At 39.5% G+C, this 25,630-nt stretch overlaps 2 protein-coding genes across 2 annotated transcripts in view; one reads left to right on the forward strand and one right to left on the reverse strand.

The window, feature by feature from the left end:
• The first annotated feature begins 728 nt into the window (after positions 1-728).
• On the forward strand, positions 729-21,879 carry hsph1 (heat shock 105/110 protein 1). Its single transcript, XM_052107450.1, has 18 exons — positions 729-1,093; positions 2,007-2,064; positions 2,150-2,290; positions 4,750-4,872; positions 5,232-5,331; positions 5,421-5,554; positions 5,636-5,880; positions 6,529-6,757; positions 9,081-9,187; positions 9,366-9,499; positions 15,095-15,297; positions 15,945-16,058; positions 16,695-16,832; positions 17,139-17,264; positions 18,103-18,210; positions 18,476-18,595; positions 18,753-18,914; positions 20,974-21,879. Exons 1-18 carry the CDS (start codon positions 987-989, stop codon positions 21,127-21,129), a joined length of 2,505 nt encoding a protein of 834 aa, XP_051963410.1. The 5' UTR covers positions 729-986; the 3' UTR covers positions 21,130-21,879.
• A 444-nt stretch (positions 21,880-22,323) lies between these two features.
• Positions 22,324-25,630, reverse strand: part of wdr95 (WD40 repeat domain 95) — a 48,785-nt gene continuing 45,478 nt past the window's right edge. The window contains exons 24-31 of the mRNA XM_052106578.1: positions 25,213-25,311; positions 25,037-25,095; positions 24,789-24,927; positions 24,666-24,705; positions 24,121-24,209; positions 23,754-23,932; positions 22,608-22,708; positions 22,324-22,483 (exon numbers count right to left, since the gene is read on the reverse strand). Coding sequence (XP_051962538.1) covers positions 22,324-22,483; positions 22,608-22,708; positions 23,754-23,932; positions 24,121-24,209; positions 24,666-24,705; positions 24,789-24,927; positions 25,037-25,095; positions 25,213-25,311 — 866 coding nt within the window. The remainder of the gene's footprint in view (positions 22,484-22,607; positions 22,709-23,753; positions 23,933-24,120; positions 24,210-24,665; positions 24,706-24,788; positions 24,928-25,036; positions 25,096-25,212; positions 25,312-25,630) is intronic.

Raw genomic sequence — 25,630 nt, forward strand, 5'->3', positions numbered from 1 at the left:
GTTCATATCAAAGACGTATTTACGTCCGTACGCGCTGTTTTTCAATAGTTTTCTAATGTAAACGTGCGCTAGACGGACCATCTTGACCACTGCGCTCCGTCTCGCCCTTTTCAGACGCTGTGACAAGTTAAAAAGAACCTCAACTGTTAAAACTCGCCTCGAGACACGTGCGTTCTGCTTCTCAGCCCATGACGTGTTCGGTGTGAACAGACCCTTACTGTCGCTAGTAACAAGTGCAAGAGTTAAAATGTTTACTTTAACATAGCAGTGTTTAGAAATTACACGTATGAATCGTTTCAACTACTCTGCATTTTCATTTGTGTGTTTAAATCAGGTTCCATGATTTCAATCTCTCTTTCGAAAAATAATAAATAACATTTATAGCATGTTTATAACCTTTTATATTGATTTGAGAAAGCTTGCGGATGTCTGTGAATGCTGGTCAAGTTATAACACTATTTTAATACGAAAGATTGTCACAACTATCTTACTCGCGGACCACCACGAAGTCGTTTTTCGCGCGTAAAAGTATCCGACGCGACGTTGAATTATTTAATTAATTAATAATTATGTCTGCCTAATTTTTTGTACCGCCGAACCAATAAACTCATCCTCTCTCCTTCAAAAAAAAAATAATTTGACAGGATATCATCCTCAGATTTGCCTTATTTATCGCTGTAACGGTGCCGCTCCCCTTTGTGATCACCAGAGCAACTATTACCGACGCTAGTAGGCTGTTCGGAAAGCTCTGGAAATCATAATGCAATCAGCCGACCAGTGGGATGTCGCAGCGCGAAGGATGGGCTGGAAGTTTCTGGAAAGTTCGCTCAAAAAAGATATATATATATATGGCTCGCGCATAGGAAGATTGCGCTCGCTCTGGATAACCTAAACTGCGTGGAGTGATATATTCACAGACGGATTATTTTTTATAATATTTAGGAAGTGTTTGTTTATCTTGTCATTGTCTGAAGTCAGCTTCCGGGATGGCTGTCGTGGGGTTTGATGTGGGATTTCAGAATTGCTATATTGCTGTTGTCAAGAGCGGAGGCATCGAGACCATATCCAATGAATTCACAGACAGATGCACGCCGTAAGTTGATGCTGTGCTTGGTGATTGCAAATTAATAAAGCTTGCATGGCATGTCATTTCAATTTATTGGACGCATGTTGACATGTTGTTGTCAGTGTAGCATTTTATTTAATGAATTTATCTACATGTGATATCCACCCATCCACCCAAGGTTAAAAAGCATCAATCACACTTTAACACTTTTATGTCTACTTGATATGCAATGTATGTTTATTTGTTATCTTTGAAAAAGAAAGAAAAACGTCAGCAACCCACATGGCATGGTTTCACTTATAATCAGGGATGCAAACTACTCACCTTTCATTTGGTTAATTTTCCTAAATTTTCCTTTATACAATCACTTGAAAGTGTTACTTTAAACTCAAACACTTTAAAAGCTTTACATGCGACATAAAATAAACCAAAAATATACATGATATCTAGAATATCTGCTATTGAGTTTCTCACCTTTTTCACCTCTCATGAGTTTGCATCCCTGTAGGGAATTTTATAACTGGCCTATTTGTAATAAAACAATTCTGTCATAATTTATTCTCCCTCATGCTGTTCTAAACCTTTATGACTTTATTTCTTCCATGGGAAACAAAGAGAGGCAGAATGACATCCTCAGTCACCATTTACTTTTATTGTATAGAAAAATTCCAGTAAAAGTCAATGGTGACTGAGACTTGCTTAATGCATAACATTTCTTTTTGTATCACAAAAAAAAAATATATAAGGGGTTTGAACAACATGAGGGTGACTAAATGATGACATACATATTTTAGAATGAACTATCACTTTAAGTTGTGGGTTCTCCTACCATTCCTCAGCCCTACAATGACCTGAATAAATAAATGAGTTTGCATCTCTACCTTTAGTGCTATTTGGGTTCCACAGAGCTTGTATTTAATCTCTGAACATTTTCTTTTAGAGCAGTTGTATCGTTTGGTTCAAAGAACAGGGCCATCGGTAATGATGCAAGAAACCAGGTAGGCCAATGAAAATACATGCAAAGACTGATCTTTAATGGGATGAATATGCAAGTCAGCATCATTGATCTTTTTTCACTTGTAGATGATAACCAATCCTGGTGGCACTGTGTCTCATTTTAAGAGACTGCATGGCAGATTGTTTCAGGATCATGTTGTGCAAGCCGAGAGATACAGTTTACCATATGATCTGGTACCACAAAGTGATGGGAAGGTTGGAGTCAAGGTAAACAGCTTGTTGCAGATAATACTGATATGGAGAGTCAGAGTCAGGATAATTTACCCTAGGGGGCTTTTGAAATTCTGAAGGGGGCACAGAAAACTGGATTGAGGCTTGCGAACCACACTAACCTAAACAACTAAAGCAGAGTGCATGATACTGTATATGTTCACTTCCTGGTGTTGGAAGCAGAGGTTGCAGCAAAAAGATGCTTATTTATCCCTTGCCTGTTTACATGTGCACTTTTCAAATATGCCAAAAATAAACAAAAAGTGAAATCTAAATATGTTTGTCTAATAAATGTCTAAATTATGATCCTCTGGGGTGCACACTCCATAAATTGCCTATATTTAAGATTTACGCATTTCAATTTAATAACAAAATGAATAAAACGTCAACATCGTTACATTTTATTAATTCAATTGTTGTAAAATGTATTTCAATTTGATGGAACTTCAATTTTGATGAATCCTGCTCATTTGTTTGAGTGCATGAAATTCTGTCCATTTCCCAACCTAAATAAAACAAAGAAAACTTCACTTATATTCATAAACAAAACACAACAATAGGTATAGTGAACCGCTGGACTCACAATTAGAACAACTGTATGCGCCGAGTGCTGGTGTTAAACGTCTTGTCTTGAGGGTCGCATCTCTCCGTGCTTGCACTTTTTTGTTACGTCATTTAGATAAATCCTTATCCTAGTTAAATTCCTTTTCTTAAATCAATTTCCTTCTTTTAGCCTTTGAGCTTCGGAGCTATGACTGAATTATATGGCAGACAACATTTTTCTAATTATGAAGAGAGCAGTTAATTGATTGTCACCTAGAAACCACAAATAGTAAATAAAAAAATAAATAAAACTAATTTAAAACATAATAACTAAATTATAAAAATTGGTTCAAATACAACATTGACAGAGGGGGCACAGTGGTTTGGCTGAGGGAGCACTCCATATTAGGGCCACAGTTATACGTTTAATAAAGTATATTTTATCCCCATCATTATTGAATCCTCGTTTTATTTTTCTAGTTTACGGTGTTATTGTGTGCATTGCGTAGACATAATATTGTAGTAACTGAGGCTGGACAATATAGTATAAAAATATAAAGTCTTTTATTGAACTCGTATCAGCCATATCACGAGTTTAACCTCTTAAATTGAAAATTGCACTACAATTAAAAAATTAATAGTAGATAAAACACTTAAATAATCATATTAAGATCTACTGGTGGTGGCTGAGAAGAGTCCTTGTTCTCTATTTAAAAGTGCTTTGAGTGTAGTCAGAAAAGTGATTTAAGTGTAAAATTCATTCAAATATGTAAATAAGAGTGTTGTTTATCTTCATCAAAGCAAGTAATATTTCTGTTTCAAACATTTAATCCTATAACATGATATCAACTGGAAAATAGCACGTTTTGACTCAAGTTCCAGTCATGATCACACATAGGCAATGTTCAGGTAAGCTCAATTTGGGAAATTCAGTTCTAGTTCAAGAGAAGAGCAGTGCCGTAACACAACTGACGTAATGTATTCTTACGCAAATTGCTTGCTATTTTAAGTTTAACCACAGATGTCGCTAGAGAGCACAAAGTTACATAGTGCAGTTTTAATTGATGTAAGGGCTAACTTATACTGTTAAAAGGATTGTTCCCCAAAAATGAAATTTCTCACTTTTGTGCCACCCCAGATGTGTTTTACTTTCTTAATTCTGCTAAACACAAACAAAGATTTTTAGAAGAATATGTCAGCTCTGTTGGTCCTTACAATGCAATTGAATGGTGGCCAGTAATCTGAAGGTCCAAAAATCACAAAGGCTGCATGAAAGTAATCTATACAGTGGTTTAATATGTCTTATGAAGCGATGCAATAACTTTGGGTGAGAAAAAGCTAAATATTTCAGTCCCTTTTTACTATAAATTTCACTTTCACTTTCAGAATGTGAAAGTGATAGTGGAAATTTATAGTAAAAAAAGGACTTATATATTGATCCGTTTCTCACCCACACCTATCATATCTCTTCTGAATATAAAGGTTTAACCACTGGTTAAACTGGTATACTTTGATGCCTTTATGTGATTTTGGTGTTTGAAAGTTGTGGTCACCATTCACTTGCATTGTATGGACCTTCAGAGCTGAAATTTTCTTCTAAAAATCTTTGTTTGTGCTCGGCAGAAGAAAGAAAGTCATACACATCTGAGATGGCATGAGGGTGAGTAAATGATGAGAGAATTTTCATTTTTGCGTGAACTAACCCTTTAAAATGCCAAACGGGAACGGTTATTGGCCGATGTTGATAACCGCAAAATACTTAAGCTAAATAATGGCCATTCACAGATCATGTTCATCATTCATGTTCACTGATATATCCATCTACCACTACTTAGGACAGGTTGTGTACATTTATTGTAGTGATTGTTTGAATTGCAAAAAGTTTAACTCAGTGACTTTAATTTCATAAATAGGTCATGTACCTCGACAAGGAGCACCAGTTCACCATTGAGCAGATCACAGCTATGCTGTTGACCAAAATGAAAGACATTGCTGAAACCAATCTACAAAAGAAAGTGGTGGAGTGTGTCATCTCTGTAAGTTTTCTGGAATATTATACAGCAACACTGAATGCAGAACCTATTAGAGCCTTGAATAACCCAACAAATAATTTCTTTCCTTGTTTGATATTTAATGGATACCAGGGGCATGCACCAGAAATAGAAGCTTTTGTTTCAATTGAAATTTGCTGCCTTTTCTCTCAAAAATGATTTATAGGGATACATTTTTGTTAAGTATAGCTCTGTCGTCATGATATTTTAGAGGAATGTTCTCTTCTCTGACAGTAGTAAATTTGAATCAGCCATTTGTTTTCCATGGACACCACACAATCCACCAATCCGATTGTTTGTTTGTGTAATTTATTTGGCCATACAAATTATTCTGTCATGCATAGGTCCCCTCATTCTTCACTGATTCAGAAAGGAGGTCTCTACTGGATGCAACCAAGATTGCTGGCCTGAACTGCCTGAAACTAATGAATGACAATACCGCAGGTAACTTTTGAATACATATAACCTACAACAACAGTACCTATTCAACATCCAAAGCAATGTTGACAGTCCTGTATTATTTACTATCCCAGTGGCATTAAACTATGGCATATACAAGCAAGATCTCCCAGGCACCGATGAGAAACCAAAGATAGTGGTGTTTGTGGACATGGGCCACTCAGCTCTCCAGGTCTCTGTTTGTGCATTCAACAAAGCTAAACTGAAGGTAAGCCTTCTCAAGTCAGATGCATCTGTAGATTCCAAAGTTTGCATTTCCATGCACATCAATGCACGCTCTAATTTGCAGGTGCTGTCTACTGCCTTTGATCCTTATTTGGGAGGAAGAGACTTTGATAAGAGGCTGGTAGAATACTTCTGTGCAGAATTTAAGTCCAAGTACAAGTTAGATGTAAAGTCCAAGGTGCGAGCTTTACTGAGGCTGACACAGGAGTGTGAGAAACTCAAGAAATTGATGAGCAGCAACTCAACAGACATTCTCCTCAACATTGAGTGCTTTATGGATGATAAGGACGTCTCTGGGAAAATTAACAGGTACACATGCCTCAATATATAAACATGTTGCCTCAATCAAAACTATATATTGATTCAGTATTTGGAGTTTCTTGAAGAACGTGCTTGTTTTTAAAGGAATAGTTCTCCCAAAATTAAAAATGTTATAATTATTTACTCACCTTTATGTTGTTCCAAACCAATATGCTGTTGTTGTCGTTTTTGTTTTGTTTTTTTAGGAACACAAAATGAGAAGTTTTGAAAAATCTTCATATAGCTCTATTATATGAATAAAAGCATACAGGTTTGGAATGATATGATAATAGTAAATAATGAGACAGTTTACATTATTGGTTGAATGTCCTTTAAAAGTCATAAAGCAACTATTATGTTACTGATAACCAATGATTATTTAAGTATTTAAGATCCATAGTGTTGAGTGGTCTTGTCAGTACCAGTGAAATCATATCAACCCAGGCTGGTACTGTATTCTGACAGATAAAAGGTAGTTTGATAAAAAATTTCATGTACCTATATTGTTAGGTACAACACATGATTATTTACAGCTATTTGCATGTCAATGAAGGCACTTTGCAGTTCCAGATGCATTTAAACCAATTTGAAGCATAATCAACATAGATGATCAACAAGGGAGGAAATCATAAGGAAATGCCTTCCTTTTCTATACAGGGCCAAATTTGAGGAGCTGTGTGCTGACCTGATTGAGAGAGTGACAGTTCCTTTGGTGGCAGTTCTAGAACAAGCTCAAGTGAAGCTACAAGACATCAGTGCAGTAGAGATTGTAGGGGGAGCTACACGGATACCTGCTGTGAAGGCCCAGATCAGCAAGTTCTTCAAAAGGGATGTGAGCACTACATTAAATGCAGATGAGGCAGTGGCCAGAGGCTGTGCATTACAGGTAAGTGGGTTTTATTCTACATAATAAGTAATATAACATGGATAATTTAAAGCTGAAGTGTGTCATTTTTTTTTTTCTATGTTAAAATACTTGCAGAGAACAGCTATAAGTAAGCCATTTGTAGGCTGATTTCCCAGAAAAAAAGTGTAACACTGTGGCTCTATCAAAACATTGCTCTGTTTTTTGAGCATCTCAACCAGGCCGACACAGCAGCATTGACTCAACAAATGACATGAGTTTGGGGCTGGCCTATCTGTTTGTCTAACCAATCAAGTATGTAAACTCCTCACCTTTCTCTTACCGAGGCAGATCTCTTGATTGATTACAGCTACGACCAATCGTATGCTGGAATAGAGCAGCGCGTGCACAGTGATTCTGCATCAGACAGAAGTGGAGCGTGAAGAGCTTGGAACAAGCGGCAATCTTGAAACTTCTCTTTTTAAAAACAAACTGAAGGGGAAGTGTGACAGGACAGAGGGTGGGGCCGGGTGGTGATTCTGCACACCCGGTCCCTTATCAGGCTAATTAAGCCTCCGAGAGGGATAAAGGAGATTACAGATGGTGGTGCAAGAGAGAGGGAGTTTGTTTACGGTCAGCTGACAGTCGTGTGTTTATGTTTGTGTCTTTTGTTTACATTTATCATTAAAACTATTATTTATATCGTCAAGCCAGTTCTCGCGGATATGCCGTAGTAGAGTTCTCTACCATCCACACCAATGGAGCAGCCGCGAGGGTCTGGAGCGGTCAGGGCCGCTGCCAGGGGCGGAAGAGTCCCCTACCAGCCACTGAAACGCGGCAGGGTTTGAGACCGCGAGCAGGGAGGGGCTCGCAGCCAGGGGCGGGGGAGACCCCTTCTGTTCCCCTAGAACGTGGCGGGGCGTTCCTTCCACCAGGGGCTGGAGGACTATCTCCAATCCGCCTGGGCAGGCACGGCTGTCGTCTGTTAGAGGTTGGAGGAGTGACCGAGGTCCAAGTTACGGCGTATCGGAGAACTGGCGAGTAAGTGTTTTTTTTTTTTTTTCATCTCTCTCTCTCTCTCACTGCTGCTCCGCGTTGGCCTTTTTCCTCTCTTTTAAATTTTACAGTATTTGTTTTGGGGGGGGGGTGGTACTACACTGTTACAGGAAGTACCCCCCTATTTTAATTATTTCTGTTTCCCTTCTCCTGTCCCGTCCCAGATTCAGGAATGTGGGAATGACCTGCCGGCAAACGGGGCTTAGTGCACGCCCTCCCGTTCACTTTGTATTCAGCATGTCAGTCTACCTTGTTCATCAAGGAGTGAAAGTGGTGCAATGCAATGTTTATTGTGGGCGGCTGTGGCTCAGGTGGTAGAGCGGGTTGACCACTAATTGCAGGGTTGGCGGTTCGATTCCTGGCCCAAATGACTCCACATGCCGAAGTGTTCTTGGGCAAGACACTGAACACCAAGTTGCTCCCAATGGCAGGCTAGCGCCTTGCATGGCAGCTCTATTGTCATTGGTGTGTGAGTGTGTGAATGAGTCACAGTGTAAAGCACTTTGAAAACCACTAAGGTTAAAAAAGCGCTATGTAAGTGCAGACCATTTACCATCTCCTGCTTTCTTACATGGCAGACTTGTAAAATCACCCTTCCTGATGCTTTCTGCAGTGCTTGTCATGTAGGGGGCAAAACAGGCTCTTGACGCACCTGACGAAAGGACATTATTGAAACTCATAATAATTGTTATCAAGCTATTATTGCTGTCGTTTCTGATAAAATTCATGTAAAACAGTTTAAATACTGTAAAAAATTATAGATCTACTTTGTTTTTATAATGCTTTAACACTATAACATCTCTTAGTAGATTTCACTGTGAACAACTCAAAATGATTCAGTGACTCACTAATTGCACATTAGATGCTCATGTAGCCACTTAGTGGTATCTCTAGAAGTGGGAACTGAACTAATCAGTACCTAAATGGAACTAAACAAATTTGTTAAACCGAAGAGAGCCACACCAAAGTACCCTTTATTTTTGCAGCTAATTCTGCACAATTCTGCAGTTAATTTGCAATACTCTAATCATTAAAATATCAATTAAAATTGATCTCTAAGAAAAATATCCCTTGAAAATATTGTGATTGTCTCACCTTTTTTGCCCCTCATGAGTTAATAAATGAAAATAATCAGTTATTAGTCCCATTTCTATTTGATTAATCTAATGGTGCAGGAATTACACACTTCAACTTTTTGAAGCAGAAAATATAACAGTATACTGTATGTATGTGTATATATATATATATATATTTATATATATATATATATATATATATATATATATATATATAATATTTTGTTCCATAGTGTGCCATGCTCTCCCCTGCATTCAAAGTGCGAGACTTCTCCATCACAGACACTATCCCATTTCCCATCTCTCTTTGCTGGACCAGTGAAGCAGATGAAGGCAAATCGTAAGTCTTGTTAGCTAGCCACAGTATATTCTTACTATATCAGAGCCAGTCATGGGCAAAGGTGCTGCTGTGTTTTTAGGATGTGTTAATTAGAATGTCAAAACATATCTGCTTGCATAGGCTGTGATATGTGGCTCACACACTGCTGTGCCTCTGGTTATTTGTCCTTTCCATCCAGTTGTCACGAGATATTTGGCAAGAACCATACCTGTCCATCAGCCAAAATGGTCACATTTTACAGGAGCAAGCCTTTTGTTCTGGAGGCTTCTTATTCAGATCCAGCATCGCTGCCCTTTACCGAGGCAAAGATTGGTGAGAATCAAGGAGTTTTCCTCAAGGCAATAATAGAGCAATATTGTTTTGCATTACCCTTTTTGCATTATTTGCTTAACACTTTAGGCTCGGACCCGCTGAGGGGCCCCTGAGAAAAAACTAAATAATCATCAAAATCGTCTAGGTTACGTATGTAACCTCCGTTCCCCGATGGAGGGAACGAGACGTTGTTGTTGGTGAGGATATTCACTTCTGAACTATGAAAAAAGGCCAATGAGAGTTGGCAACCAGTATTTGCATGTCCCGCCCCCGGACATACGGGTATTTAAGCGGCGCAAATACGGGAGTTCATTCAGGATTTTTCTGAGGAGCCGGAAATGGTCCAGCCACAACAGGGGCTCGGCTCAGCGACGTGGCAGGGGAGACACAACGTCTTGTTCCCTCCATCGGGAGCGGAGGTTACATACGTAACCTAGACGTTCCCCTTCTGTCGCTCTCTCCACGTTGTGTCAGAGAAGCGACACTAGGGGTCCACTTAAAAGAGCCATGCGCTGAGCCGTTATGCGTGATCCGCTGATACAGGAGCGAGCAGGTATTCCTACGTGCAGAGCGACCAACTGTATCAGGCTGCACGCACCCTTCCCCAATGCCCCATTTAAGCCATCAGGATTCCTTATCGTTACCCTGGAGGGGGGAACAAGGTGACAGCCGCCAACATGGGAACGGGCCAGCCTGGCTGGGCCTCTTTTCTCTCTATGTTTCTCGCATAGAGCAACTACGGCCGGGGCCCTTACACGCATTGAGGGAAGGGGGTCTTAGCCCTTATTAGGGCAGAGAAGACCCTGCGGAGGCCACACCTACCCGGGAGGGGAGGCAAATTTTGAGTGGCAAATACATCGCATGGCCTATACTTAGGTCTTATGCGGAAAAGTAGTGCGGTGGTAGATCCAGCCTCGCCGAGGGGGGAAGCATACAGCACGGCAACCGAGGCAGCTGTAACTGCCTAAGGGAAAAACGAAGTCAACTCGTGAGGGGACAGAACCGTGGTTTTACACACAGGGGGAGTCCGTACAGGAGACCTTACCTGTGGGGCACCTATACCAGTACAGGGTAGCTTGCGGTACCCGCGGTGGTTTGGGTCGGCGAGTTCCTCCGCAGAACTGCAACCCACGAGGGCTAGGGAGGAGTCAACCAGTGTCCCAAACCTGGGATCTCCTGGGAATGAAGGCGCACTCTTTCCCTGGTTAGGGGAAGGAGCTGGGTGCAAGCGATTCACCCAGTCAGATCGTGGGCGTGCCACCGAGTTCTCACGGGCTCACTACCTGAGAGAACACGGGACGGTACTGACTCAACTCGGAGATTGTAGAATCTCGCAAAAGTGTTAGGTGTTGCCCAGCCCGCTGCTCTACAAATGTCTGCTAGGGCAGTGCCCCTAGCCAGTGCCCACGAGGACGCAACACTCCTGGTGGAGTGGGCTCGGACCCGCAAAGGGGGGCACGGCCTGGGTGTGATAAGCCAGGGAAATGGCGTCGACAACCCAGTGGGCGAGTCTCTGCTTGGAGACAGCATTCCCTTTCTGCTGTCCCCCAAAGCAGACGAAGAGCTTCTCAGAGCATCTGGTGCTCTGTGTGCGGTCCAGGTAAATACGTAAGGCACGTACTGGACACAGCAGTGAAAGGGCTGGGTCTGCCTCCTCCCGGGGCAGCGCTTGCAGGTTCACCACCTGATCCCTGGTGTGGTAGGAACCTTGGGCACGTAGCCTGGTCGCGGTCTTAGGATCACGAAAGTGTCCGCTGGACCGAACTCCAGGCAAGCATCGCTAACAGAGAACGCATGCAGGTCCCCGACCCTCTTGATGGAAGCGAGCGCGATCAGCAGGGCGGTCTTGAGAGAGAGGGCCCTGAGTCCAACTGAGTCAAGCGGCTCGAAGGGGGTCTCCGGAGTCCCATAAGGACGACCGAGAGATCCCAGGAGAAACAGGTTAGGCCGGGAGGGAGTCATCCTCCGGGCACCTTTTAGGAACCTGACGATTAAGTCGTGCTTACCAAGAGACTTGCCGTCTACCGTGTCGTGGTGGGCTACGATAGCGGCAACATACACCTTGAGGGTGGAGGGGGACAGCCTCCTCTCCAGCCTCTCCTGAAGAAACACGTGCACTGACCTAACTGCGCACTTCTGCGGGTCTTCGGCTCGGGAAGAACACCAGTCCGCGAACAGACGCCACTTCAGGGCGTAAAGATGCCTGGTCGAAGGGGCTCTGGCTTGGTTAATAGTGTCTATGACGGCCGAAGGTAGGCCGGCTAGATCCTCTGCGTCCCGTCCAGGGACCAGACGTGGAGATTCCAGAGGTCTGGATGCGGATGCCAGAGCGTACCACGTCCGGTTGGGCCAGTAGGGGGCCACCAGAGTGACTTGCTCCTTGTCCTCCTTGACCTTGCATAGCACCTGTGCAAGAAGGCTCACTGGGGGAAAAGCGTACTTGCGCAGCCCCGCGGGCCAGCTGTGCGCCAGAGCATCTGTCCCAAGGGGAGCCTCTGTGAGGGCATACCAGAGCGGACAGTGGGAGGTTTCCTGGGAGGCAAACAGGTCTACCTGGGCCTTGCCGAACCTGTCCCAAATCAGCTGGACCGATTGGGGGTGGAGCCTCCACTCTCCGCCAGGCAAGTTTTGCCTTGACAGCGCGTCCGCTATCACATAGAGGTTGCCGGGGATGTGAGTGGCGCGCAGTGACTCCAGTCGCTGCTGACTCCAAAGGAGGAGACGACGGGTGAGCTGTGACATGTGGAGGGAGCGTACTCCGCCTTGGCGGTTTATGTAGGCCACCACCGTGGTGCTGTCTGTCCTGACTAGGACATGCTTGCCACGAATCAACGGAAGAAATTTCTTCAGGGCAAGAAAAACGGCCAGCAGCTCTAGGCAGTTGATGTGCCAGCGGAGCGGGCCTCGGTTCCACCGGCCTGCGGCTGCGCGCCCGTTGCACACGGTGCCCCAACCCAATTTGGAGGCGTCGGTTGTAACCAGAACGCGACAGGACACCTGCTGCAAGGGTACTCCTGCCCGTAGAAAGCAGAGGTCTGTCCAGGTTTTGAAGGTTTGGCGGCAGGCGGGGGTAACTTCCACGCCGTGGGTGCCGTGGCGCCATGCTCGTCTCGGGACTCGAGTCTGGAGCCAATGCTGAAGTGGTCTCATATGCATCAACCCCAGTGGCGCGGCCGCCGCGGAGGATGCCATATGCCCCAGAAGCCGTTGGAAACGTTTCAAAGGGACCACGGTGCCTGGTTCGAAAGAAGCGAGGCATTCCAGCACTGACTGAGCACGCTCGTTGGAGAGACGTGCTGTCATTGAGACTGAGTCTAACTCCAAACCGAGAAAAGAGATGCTCTGGACCGGGGTGAGCTTGCTCTTTTTCCCAGTTGACCTGAAACCCTAAACGCCCAAGAACCAATCGTCCAGCTGTGATGGCTGTGGGGAGGATGGAGGGTTCCAATCCAAGCCCATGCTGTTGGCTGCCCGGGAAAGCATATCGGACATCTGTGCGTCGGCCTCCTCCTGGGCATGCAAGCACGAAGGCGGCAGCCCAGAGGAGCCCTCAGCATCAGAGCCCACGCCCTCCGATGTTGCGGCAAACTCATCTGCTTCCATCGCAAGAGGGTAGGCAGACTGGCTGTGAGGCGAGTCGCCGCCACCTCGAGCGGGGACGGAGTCAACGGCGTGCCGGGCGCGGGTGGTCCGAGGGGCGTACCGGCGAGCTGCACCCGCTGCCATCCCGGATCGCCTCCATCGCCAGCCGCATCGTCCTCAATCCCGTGGGAAGGAGCGACGCGGGGGCGGCTGGAGTGGCTTGCTTACGGTTGTAAGCAAGCCGCGACCACAACGTTGTCATGGTCATGTTCTCGCAATGAGAACATGAACCATCCACAAACGCAGCCTCAGTGTGATCACTGCCCAGACACACGAGACAACGCCTGTGGCCGTCGGAAGCGGAGAGTACTCTACCGCATCCAGGAACAACACAGGGGCGGAAAGGCATCTTTATAAAGACGCGTCCTTAAAAGGACGTTCAACGCCACTGTGTTTTTTGCTCTTTTAGAGGAAATTACTCTTTTAAATAAAATCACTCATTTATGAATGAAAGAACTCGTGAGAGAGCTTTCTTATCTTAAACTGTCGATGCGCTCAGGGGCAGGAAGTGCACAGCCGTGCAAACAGGAGAAAGCCGCTGTTGTGCGCCGTAGAATCCAACAGCATGCAGCAGAGGATAGCAGGAACTCGGTGTGTAAAACGCAGCAGTCTGCAAACACGACCATCGGCTCCAAAGAAATTTTCTGAATGAACTCCCGTATTTGCGCCGCTTAAATACCCGTATGTCCGGGGGCAGGACATGCAAATACTGGTTGCCAACTCTCATTGGCCTTTTTTCATAGTTCAGAGGTGAATATCGGCGCTCAAGAGAGACCCCTAGTGTCGCTTCTCTGACATAACTTGGAGGGAGCGACAGAAGGGGAAATACATGTATACTACAGTCTTGACCAACACAAAATAGGTATAATTTGAAAGCTTGGAAACTACTTTCCAATGCACACAGGCATTAAGACCAAAACTGAACAAGTCATTTGAAATTTGCAGACAAATCAGAAGTGTTCTGTTTTGCTAATTTATAAAAAATAAAATGCACTGTACATATTATTTTAATCAGTAACAACATCAAACGAATCAAATAGTCATGTGTCATACTTTGTTGGAAAGCTCTCAAAGAATAGAATACAATCAGCCTATTTGTTTTACTCACAGACATAAATATAGTGAATAATAGTATATTTCTTTGACAATTATGTTGGTGTTGCTTTTATGGCACGTGTTTGTTTATAACTTCATGAAAAAATGTTATCTTTCAAACGAGCCCACACACAAGGTAATCGAATAAATAGATCATTTGATAGATAGACTTAATGTGTCATTTTATTCATTGTGTCATTCTGTGAAATCTCATTACTAAAATCATGTCTCTGTGCTATGCAAACCTTTAGTTGTGTAGTCATTGTGTTTGCATGTGTAATTAGTTCTTATGCACAATTATTATGTTTTATTTGTTTGTTTTTGACACATGGAGACATTTTTTGGACCCTAGGATAAATTGTTTTTGTAATGCTATAACTTTCGATTGCTTTGTTGTATCAACACAAACATTTTCAGAGCCACCTTAGATTTATAATGTACAATAAGGATATATCTTGTCTATCATTGATATATAATATTACACCCAGGTATTTATAATGTATAATAAATAATGATATATCTGGTATATCATTGATATATAATATTACACCCAGAGATATATAATGTACAATAAGAAAAATAGTAAATTTTTGGCGCAGTTTTTATTTTAAAGTTTCTTAGGCTGAGAGTCTCAGAATGTATCATAATATCATTAGAAAATGTGAAAACTCTTCTTTACAATGATAACATACTTGACCCTCCTTGCTTTTTATTTATTTATTTATTTTTGTCAAGTTATAAATAAGCCTATCATTTTGGGTATTTCAGGAAATCTTTAAAAACATAAGGGTTAAATCATATTTGTGCATGTGTATGATTTAACAAAAAATCCTGATGTTGTTAATGATATCTCTACAGGTGAATATAAATTACAGAACATTCAACCTCAAGAGAATGGAGACAAGGCAAAGGTGAAAGTTAAGGCTGAAATAAATGCCAGTGGTATAGTCAGTGTTACCTCAGCCACTATGGTCCTGAGGGTCAGCTCTGATGAGTCTGAAACCACAGAAATGAATGAAGATATTTGCTATCATAATGGCTCTGATGAAATTGACATACAGGTAGGTACCCCTCTGAGCTCTTTCTGTATGGCAAGTCATAACTGTAAATGTTCTAATAACTAAAGCAAATTATAGTGAAATGTAAGGGTTCACATATAGTTTTTTTTTCTTGTGTTAATCTATATCATGACCATTTCTCACTTTCTCCCTCTAGAATTAAATGGGCAGCAAGTATAGATCAAGTTATTTTGCAGCTTAGTTTTAATAAATGCTCTTTTTTAAATGGGAAGGTTTGTTGGACTTGTTACAGTACAGTTTTCATAGTATATTAAGGTCTTGTATTTTAAAAGATCAAAGTTATTCTGATTCCTCAGGATATGAACCCTTTAAATCCTTGTTGTCCTTTATTTATTACTGAAGATATTTTAAATTATCAGCAGGGGATGTTGTCTAATAATATTTGGATATTATCTTGGAAAATGTGGCTGTTCAATCTTTTAGCGCCAAAATAAAAAAGAACAGTAGAGTGGTAAGGTGTGTATGGAAAATTCTCTGTTAAGCTTTAATTGATAAATAACATTTATTTTGGGATAATGGGTTTCTATGAGGGTGATTGTGGGCGATTGGCACCTTGTTGTAATGCTGAAATGTTATTGCGTAGAATGTGTAGAAATGTAACTGTCAGCTCCCTGGAACTGTGATTGTAGGACAAGCCACAAGAGACACATGTTCATAACCAGCTCTTGGTAGACAAAGAAAACCTGCCAACAGCACAGTGTCCCCCCATGGAAAAAGAGCAGAATCATAAAGATGCACTGAGTGTAAGTGAGCTACATCTCTCACTTACCGCTTGAACCCATTTAGCTTGTAAATTCAGCATATGGATAAAAAATCTGCAAGTATTGCAAATTATCGTAAAGGGATAATTCACTGTAATTAATTCTGTCATCATTTTAGGGATTCAAACTACTCACCTTTCAGCCAAAGTCACCTTTTCTGAAACTAATATGCCAAAAAAAGATTGTGAAATTTTCTAGATTTTTCCTTATTGAAATCATTTGAGAGGGTTACTTTAAACTTAAACACTCAAAAAAGCTTTAAATACAACAAACAAATCAACAGAAATTATACATATTTAACACCTGCTATGACTTACCTTTTTCACCACTCATGAGTTTGTATCCCTGCATTTACTCACCTTAATGTTGTTCCAAACCTGTATGACTTACATTCTTTTTTTGAACACAAAAGGAAATGTTTGGCAGAATGACTGAAACTTAATGCAGTGCCTTACATTTCCTTTTGTGTGACATGAATAAAGAAATTCATACAGGTTTGGAACAACTACATAATGGTAAGATGATATCGTTTAAATTTTTTTGTGAACTGTCCCTTTTAGGATGCGCATGTTATGTCAGTTTAACATTATGCTAATGGATATCATCTATGCTTCACAGATGAATGGAGAAGTAAACAATCAACCCCCTAATGCTAAAAAAGCCAAGATGAAGGTCAAGCATATTGGACTTCCCATTGAGGAAACAATTACCCAACAGTTGTCAAAGGATTGCCTTAGCGCTTACATAGAACAAGAGGTATTGCTGAGTTTAATATTCAATGTCAGTTCCAGAGGAACACAGGTGTTTTTAGTGTTGAAAAACATAGTTGACTTTTGTTTGGGAATATTTCGATGAATGTCAAATGATGGTTAAAATGCTGTAATAGTAATAGATATTTTGTTAGCACAAGAAAATAATTTTGGTATCTTGACATTGGATGAAGCTAGAAACATTATTTAAGACATTCTGATAAATTTTTTATATCAAAGCTGTTCAAATATCTACCGATCCTTCTCACTTGCTAGCACTTTTTATATTGTTCTTTTTCTTCCTTTTACACAGAGCAAAATGATACACCAAGACCGCCAAGAGAAAGAGCGAAACAATGCCAAAAATGCAGTGGAGGAGAATGTATACCACTACAGACACAAGCTGGAGGGCCCTTATCAGTCGTTTTTAAGTGCTCAAGTAATGTATCATCTTGTAGCTTTGCAAACCTGCCAATGGTGACTGAATTGAGACATTTTACCGGCCATGACATTGTATTTTGCATTATTTTAAATAAAAAATATATGCATTTTTGTCCTTATGAAAATGGGGTTATTTAGCTGTTGTTTTATAGGCTATGAACGATAAATGAGTCTCCATCAATGGGTAAAACTGCCTGTCACAAAAAAGTGAATAGCCATCTGGATTTTTGGTTGATGGCTTAAAGGACGGAGATTTTTACACGTCTTCACATACTGTATTGGATAAAAAAAAGTTTCCTACATAGTCCTTTAATGATACATTTCGAACTGAGGAATATGTTTTAACAAATGTTTTCTTTATACAGTTTGTATCACGCTCACAATACTTACAGAAAATGATCAGCCTTACTATCCGAATGTAATGTTGCAATCTGAAAGTAATGTTGAGTAAAAGTTCCCAAGTTTCCGGCAACTGGTGAGAAACTCTGTTGTATTTACTCACCAAATCCAATTTTGAATCAAATGTAATGCTTGGTGAGAGCTCATTTTGGACCTATTTAATCAGAGTAACATAATTCATGGGAACAGAGTAACATACATTCATGGGAACTGTTATGCCTAGTTTTAGAGGAAGATTATTAATGTATTGTGTAATTATATAATGTGTTGATTTTTATATACTGCATATTTTCTTGTTTTAGAATCTCTAAAGGTAATATTCCATTCATGCATAAATGGAACAAAAATGTTTAAATCAAATGGTTGTTTGTAAAATCTGTTGGCTGATGAATCCTGCATAAAATATTGCAAATGTGATTTTATTTTTTATTCTGCAGGACCATCACTCATTCTTTGAGCTTTTAAATGGCACAGAGAACTGGCTGTATGATGAGGGAGAAGACCAAGATAAGCAGACTTACCTTAACAAGCTGGCAGAAATTCAAGTGAATTGTTTATCCTTCTTAAGAGCACACATTTTGCTCTGTTCTATTTAATTCTGGTCACAGTTAATGTTTTAATTTACTTGCATGTTTTTGACAGCTTGCAGCGTTTGGGATGACAGGTGCTTAGTTTAAAGGCTAGGAGACTAATTTGTGTAGCAACAAAGTCCCTCTGTTGAACTTTTGGAAAAGCGGTAATTGGCTGCTGTGTACCGCAAATCTAGCAGAAGCATTCTTGCTTACAAACACTCATTGTCTTATTCCACAGAAACTGGGTTTGCCTGTGCAAGACAGATACCAGGAGTCCATAAGGAGACCACAAATGTTTGAGGAGCTGTCAGCCAAAATACAGAGCTACATGAATGTTATGGAGGAGTATAAGAATGGAGTAAGAATATGTTTCGTCACTATGTATCCCAGAGCAATACACTAAACACTAATTATAGTCTATGTGTACTGTTATGTGTGATAGTAAGGTTTAACCTGATAATGTAAGGAAGTTTGTAAGTGAAGTATGTTAACATTTCACAAACTCTGTCCCTCAGAGTGACAGTTACTGCCATATTGATGCCATGGACATGGAAAAGGTGAGAGTGTGTATCGAAGATACTCAGGTGTGGATGACAAACATGCAGAATTCTCAGGAGAAACTGACGCCTGATCGGGAACCTGCCATACACAGCACTCAGATCCAGGTGAAGTTACAGGTGAGGAAAGAATTCCAGAATCATGAACATGTTTCATTGGTAAACAGATTTCACAGAAATCTTACACGTAATCAGTATTGATTTTATTTATGTCCAAGTAGCCACTGGGGGGTGGTGTTAATCCTGTCAATTAAAAGAGCTTTTTATATCCTCAGTGTATGATGCTACATTATTTATTTAGATATTTTTACTTAATGGAGCATTTGAGTTCAATTCAATCAGCAGCATTTGTGGCATAATGTTTATTAGAATAAAAATGAATTTAAACTTGTCCTCCTTTTTCTATAAAAAAATAAAAATAATTACAGTGAGGCACTTAATATTGAAGTGAATGGGGCCAATCTGTAAATTTTTAAATACTCATGTGGGGTAGAAAGAGTATTGAAAAATAATACTCAATTAAAAGTACTGTTACTTCTTAAAAATTGAGTTTGAGTTGAGTAAAAGTACCTGTCCTAAAAACTACTCAAGTAAGAGGAAAAGAGAAGTTCATTTAAAAGTACTCATGAGTAGTAGGTGTTGAGTACTGAGTTGCGAAAGCTATGCCCCTTTAAAATAAAAACTCGATGCTGCAATATAAAAATGTAGCACACATACCGTAATGTGCATTCCCAGAAAGAATAAAAACATATAGGTATTTTATAGGTGTTTATGATTGACAACTTTCAAAATACATCACTTATCCATGATACTGTAAACATTACATGAATCTGATTTTAAAAAACTAATAAAAGGGCGACATGATTACAGAAGTGAAAAGATTAAAAAGTTATATATCATAATGTATGAATCAATTACATTAAAATCAGTTTATGTCTAGGGTCTAAATTTTCCTTAATGCCGACTGAGAGAGTTATTGTTGTGCATAAAACATGTTCAAAACAATGCAAGGAATGCAAACAAAACAAACTAAAAAAGCAGGGTCACCCGCACAATAGAGGCGGTAGAGCAGTTGTTTGGTACAGGGGCCTCAGCCAGCTTTAAAGGATTAATTCACACAAAAATGAAAATTCTCTCATCATTTATTAACCCTCATGCCATCCCGGATGTGTATGACTTTCTTTAGCAAAACACAAATTAAGATTTTTAGAAGAATATTTCAGCTCTGTAGGTCCATACAATGCAAGTGAATGTGTGCCAAAATTGTGAAGCTCCATAAATCACACAAGTCAGCATAAATGTAGCCTAATCCATGTGACTCCAGTGGTTAAATCCATGTCTTCAGAAGAGATATGTTAGGTGAAAAACAGATCAATACTTAAGTCAATTTTTACTATAAATTCTCCCTGCTCAGTCAATCTCCACTTTAACTTTCTTCTTCTCTTGTTTTTGCTGATCCATATTTTTCATGCATATCGCCATCTAATGGGCAGGGAGAAGAATTTCTAGCAAGAATTGACTTAAATATTGATCTGTTTCTCACCCACAACTATCATATAACTTCTGAAGACATGCATTTAACCACTGGAGTCATATGGATTACTTTTGTGCTGCATTTGTGCTTTCTGGAGCATCAAAACTTTGGTAAAAAAAAGTTAAACTACTTAATGTACAATTCCTGGGAAAAACTACTTAATTACAGTAACACGAGTATTTGTAATTTGTTGCTTTACACCCCTGATACACACTGTTTCACAGGTATAGCCACAAACCGTAAACAGTATGCATGTTAACAGGATTTTAGTGTGATAAAATCACTTACTAACCTTTTCTGTGTAGTTACAGTACACTGAATTTTAGAACTTCGTTGCTATGAAGATGTTTTTTTGTGGTAATCAATATCATGCCACAAATGCTGTCGATTGGGTTTAACTTGTATTGAACCTATAATATGCCTTAAAGTGAAAAATTTAATCAGGCATTCCTCAGTTTAATGCTGGAGTTCTAAATATATTTAAGCATCTGCAAAACTGTAATTTTAATGATTAATTATATGATTAAATAAGTATTCAGAAAAGAGGGCTTAGAATGTAAATGTATTTATAATCAGATTTGTATTTAAGGATATTTTAAATTTGTTTGGAAGACTAACAAAAATAGGACTTTTATAATTCTGCAGGCACTAAACGATGTTTGTGAGGAGATAGTTTCCAAACCTAAGCCTAGAGTCGACTCTCCTATGGATGAAAAAATTATTCAACCAGAGTGCCCACACAACAAGAAAAGTCCAGAAGATGTGACAATGGAATACACAGATTTTGTTCAAAATGAATAAAAAAGAAGCCATGTCAATATTGAGTAGCCTATTGTACAGGAAACTGAATATGGGTTGATTATAAATACAGTAAATCACTGTTAGCACATGATGCTTTAAAGTTCATGTAAACACAAGTAATTTAAGCTTTTTTATTATTATTTTATGAAATGTTAAGAGGCACATTTGAACCTTATTTCTTATGTTAAGAGTGATTCATCTGATTTCTCTGTACTTTTTTTTATTATTTTGTGTGTGCAGTAATTATGTACCTTGACATTTTGAAAGAATCCTTTTTCTTCGGTTTCAGTCTGGCAGCAAAGCTATTGAAATCCTTTTGGAGGCAGTTCCAATGCTGGTGACAAATTTGAAAGCTACATTTTGATAAAACTAAAAGCTTCCGTGGATATTCTACTTAAGAAGTTAACAGTAGTGCAGTTGTAATAGCACAACATATTGAGTGAATAGCAAATTGCATTGAATTGTCATCAACTAAACTGTCACTAGCACACTGACTGAAAGAACGCTTGGACGCCAAAGCTTGCAATTTCAGAAATGGATGTACCTGGGCTGCTGCTATACGCCTGACTGTTTCTCTATATTTTTGCTGTGTACTCAATAGAGATTGTCTTGTCAAATTCAATATTAATTTATTTATGGCACATACTGACAGTGATATCTGTCCAGCTAGAAACGCACTGGCAATCATTGTGAAATTTGTTGATAAAATGCATTTAGAATAGTGCTGTGCCTGGTGTTTGTTCCTTTTGTGTTCTGCTTAAAACTTTTGTTGTTAGTCTGAAAACACAATAAAAGCAAATACTTTTTCATAAGTGTCAAAAGGAAAGTTTAGAGAGGATGATAGCCTCAGACACCGTTCAGTTAAAAAAAAAAATCATTTTATTTCTAACATACAATGAAAGTGAAAGGGGAATGAGACCAACACTCTGTCTATCATCTTTTGTGTAAGAAATCTTACAGGTGAGTGTGGTGAGGGTGAGAAAAGGCAGAATAAAACATTTTGTGTGAACTATCCCTTTAACAGTTATAAAGCTTGACTTCAAATCATGAGGGAATATCCAGATGATAAAACAAAAAAAAAAACATTCAGACCACGTCTATGATGTCACTATCTTGTCATTTATTTAGTCAGGGGAATTACATTTTGGAACAATCTTCATCTTCTCCTTAGTGTAGTCATTGACATAGAAGTGACTAGTCATCCACGCCATTGGATTTGAATGTATCCATCTTTTGGAGGGACAGATTTGGTCTTTTACATGTTGGTGGGGGAACAATAATATCGTAGTCGTGCACAGAATGGTAGTCTTTGAGATTTGTACTCTTAACTTGTTCGAATACTGAATGGCGTTGCCTGCAATTCAGAAGAGTAAAGAAAATCTAATTTGTTACTGTGAAATTAGAACACTTGTGGTGCATTTAGATGTGAATTTATCCTCTTTTACTGGGTTGTTTACTTAAAATACAAACTAGCCAACCTCCTGCCAGGCACAGATGGATACCAGTTGTTTGTTTCATCATCGATATCTTTGTCATTGAGGATGGATGAAGTGTCACTCTCATTACCGAGTACATCAAGCTGCAATTAGAGCATATTAGGACTGCTTAAGAAAAACTAAATCCCAGTATACATAATGAATATAATACTTTTTTTTTTTTTTTTGTCTAGCACTGATATTTTAATATGAACACCCTTAAAGTGATAGTTCCCTTCAAAAATGAAAATCCTCTAATAATTTACTCACCCTCATGCCATCCCAGATGTGTATGACTTTCTTCTGTAGAACACAAACAAAGATTTGTAGAATATCTCAGCTCTGTACGTCCTTACAATGCGATTGGGTACCAAAATTCTGAAGCTCCAAAAAATCCATACGATTCAAGTGGTTACATCCATATCTTCAGAAGCGATATGATGTGTGTGGGTGCATTTTTAAGTAATTTACCATAAATTCTCCTCCTTGCCTAGTAGTTGGCGATATGCACGTAGAATGCAAATTGCCAAAATCAAAAGAAAGTGAAAATGGAGATTGTAAAAAAGGACTGTTTCTGCTGATCTGTTTCTCAGCCACACCTATCATGTTGCTTCTGAAGATATGGATTTTACCACTCACGTTTTTGGATAACTTTTATGCTGCCTTTATGTCCTTTTGGAGCTTTAGTACCCATTCACTTGCATTGTGAAGACCTACAGAGCTGAAATATTCTTCTAAAAATCTTGTGATGTGAAAGTCATACACATCTGGGATGGCATTTGGGTGAATGGCAAATGATGAGAGAATTTTCATTTTTGGGTGAACTATCCCTTTAAGCACTCATTATAAACCTCAAACAAAATTTTAATGACTGTTTAGCATTTGCTGCACGTAGTTTAGTTGAAAGTCTGGAACGGAATGGTAAAATGTTTTCAATAGAGAACTGCAATCTAATTGGCAGCTGAAAGCATTTTTAAAATAAAACTAAATATCTAATAAATATGCAAGGGCCAGGGGATGTGTTATAATTGTGAATGATAGATATTCCAATCTTTCTGAATTCTGCACACACTGATTCCGTGTGTGCCTTCTAGTGTGCAAAATAGAGCTGTGAGGTTTTTTTAAATAGTTAATCCAAAAATATCTTACCTCACTGTTTATATTTTTCATTTTCTCAGTGTTGAGGACATCTGACTCCTTGATCTCTTTCTCTAGTATTGGATGGGAGGGCATGCTTAAGGGATCTATGAGAATCTCATAGGCAACAGCTGGATGTTTCCAGGAAGATGGAGTGTGAATGCTCCAAATCTCTGCTTGCCCAAATGTACCTGTGGAGTTCAGTCAATGTTAGATTGTCACTTCACATCAACCAGCAATTTAAACTTAGTTTAAAATCTGGATTGTTGTCTAGCTGGTTCACACAATGTTTTATCTTTCAAGTAATTAATCAAATCAAGTTGCTTCTGAGTGAGATACTTGAAATTAATTGTCCATCTTCATGAACAATCAGATGTACCTATAAAGTCACCATGGACATTCCACAGTCGCACTGAGCAGTCCATTGAGGAGGTAAGCAGCAATTGATCATTCTCAATTATCTTCAAGCTTGAAAAGAAGTCATTATATTAATGAGATAATGTTAAAAATTCAGACCTACACCCCTAATAATTCATGCAATATTCTAATCAGCTAATCATGTGGCATCAGTGCAATGTACCTTATTTTGTCTTGCGGGTCATTTTGACCTGTTTTTTTAAACGGGTTTGGAATTTCCACAAGGGCAAGGAAGGGATGCATAAAATAATGCAGATACTGGTCAGGGGCTTCAGTTAATGTTCACATCAACCATCAGAATGGAGACAAATTGTGATCTCAGTGATATAGACCGTGGCATGATTGTTGGTGCCAGACTGGTTTGAGTATTTCTGTAACTGCATGATTTTATGCATTGCACTGCTGCCACATGATTGGCTGATTAGATAATCGCATGAAAATATAGGTGTACATATATTCCTAATTAAGTGCTTAGTGAGTGTATATATTATGGCTTATTGAACCTACCTAGTGATACTGCTTATGTGTGCACGCCAGAAGTTCACCTCTAGAAATAAGTAAACAAGAATAGAGTTTAAGTTATTCTTTTAAAAATGCAAGTTAAACAATAAAATAAGTTTTTTTACTTACTTTCAGGAGGGTTTTGTTCAGGCTGCAGGGCATATTGTTTGATATTGTAAACATCGATGTAGCCGATATGATCAGCTGTAAAAAGCAGGCTGTCATCCTGCGTTAAAGCCAGTTTCATAATCTGCTGCTTCAAGTGAGACTTAAATAACGGAGAGTTTGAATTAGAACCCTTGGCTTATTCTGTTGAATTATTTAATCAGCACTAAACCTGTAATCATACTTGAGAAAAGGTCAATTATAATGCTTACAGCCTGAAAAGACGTTATGAACTTCCCCCCATTCAGAACACTCCAGAAGTGAACATAACCTGTAATAGAGATAAAATACCTTGAGTGAGCTTAGAAGTTCTGCATATTGTAAATGAACTGATTTTCTTTTATTAATTTTTTCTATCTTTTTTAATCACGTAAAGACATAAGTTTACCTTGAGACCCTGAAGATACAAGCCAAGCTGAAGAAGACATTTCTGTAATGATCGCCCGGGTGCTTAAGAAGATAAGGCTTAGGACACTTGTGTTCCAAACTATCATATGCAATTAAAAAAACAAACAACAAATACTTCAAGCCCCCTTGGCATATTTCAACAACTCATATGCAGAATAAAAGGAAAGAAAAGTTTTTTGAAATAATTTGTCTATATTGTTCTTTAAATATTAAAGTTATTTGTCATATTATAGGTCCCTCTTGGTTCTTCAAAGCACTAGAACATACAGTACTGTGCAAAATTTTTAGGCACTTGTGAAAAATGTTGCATAGAGAAGATTTTTTAAAACATAATTAAATAAATAGTTTTCACTGATCAAATGAATGTCATTAATGTAAACCAGAATGTGCATAGAAAT

The sequence above is a fragment of the Xyrauchen texanus genome, chromosome 36 (genome assembly GCF_025860055.1).
Source record: "Xyrauchen texanus isolate HMW12.3.18 chromosome 36, RBS_HiC_50CHRs, whole genome shotgun sequence".
NCBI classification, from domain to species: Eukaryota; Metazoa; Chordata; class Actinopteri; order Cypriniformes; family Catostomidae; genus Xyrauchen; species Xyrauchen texanus.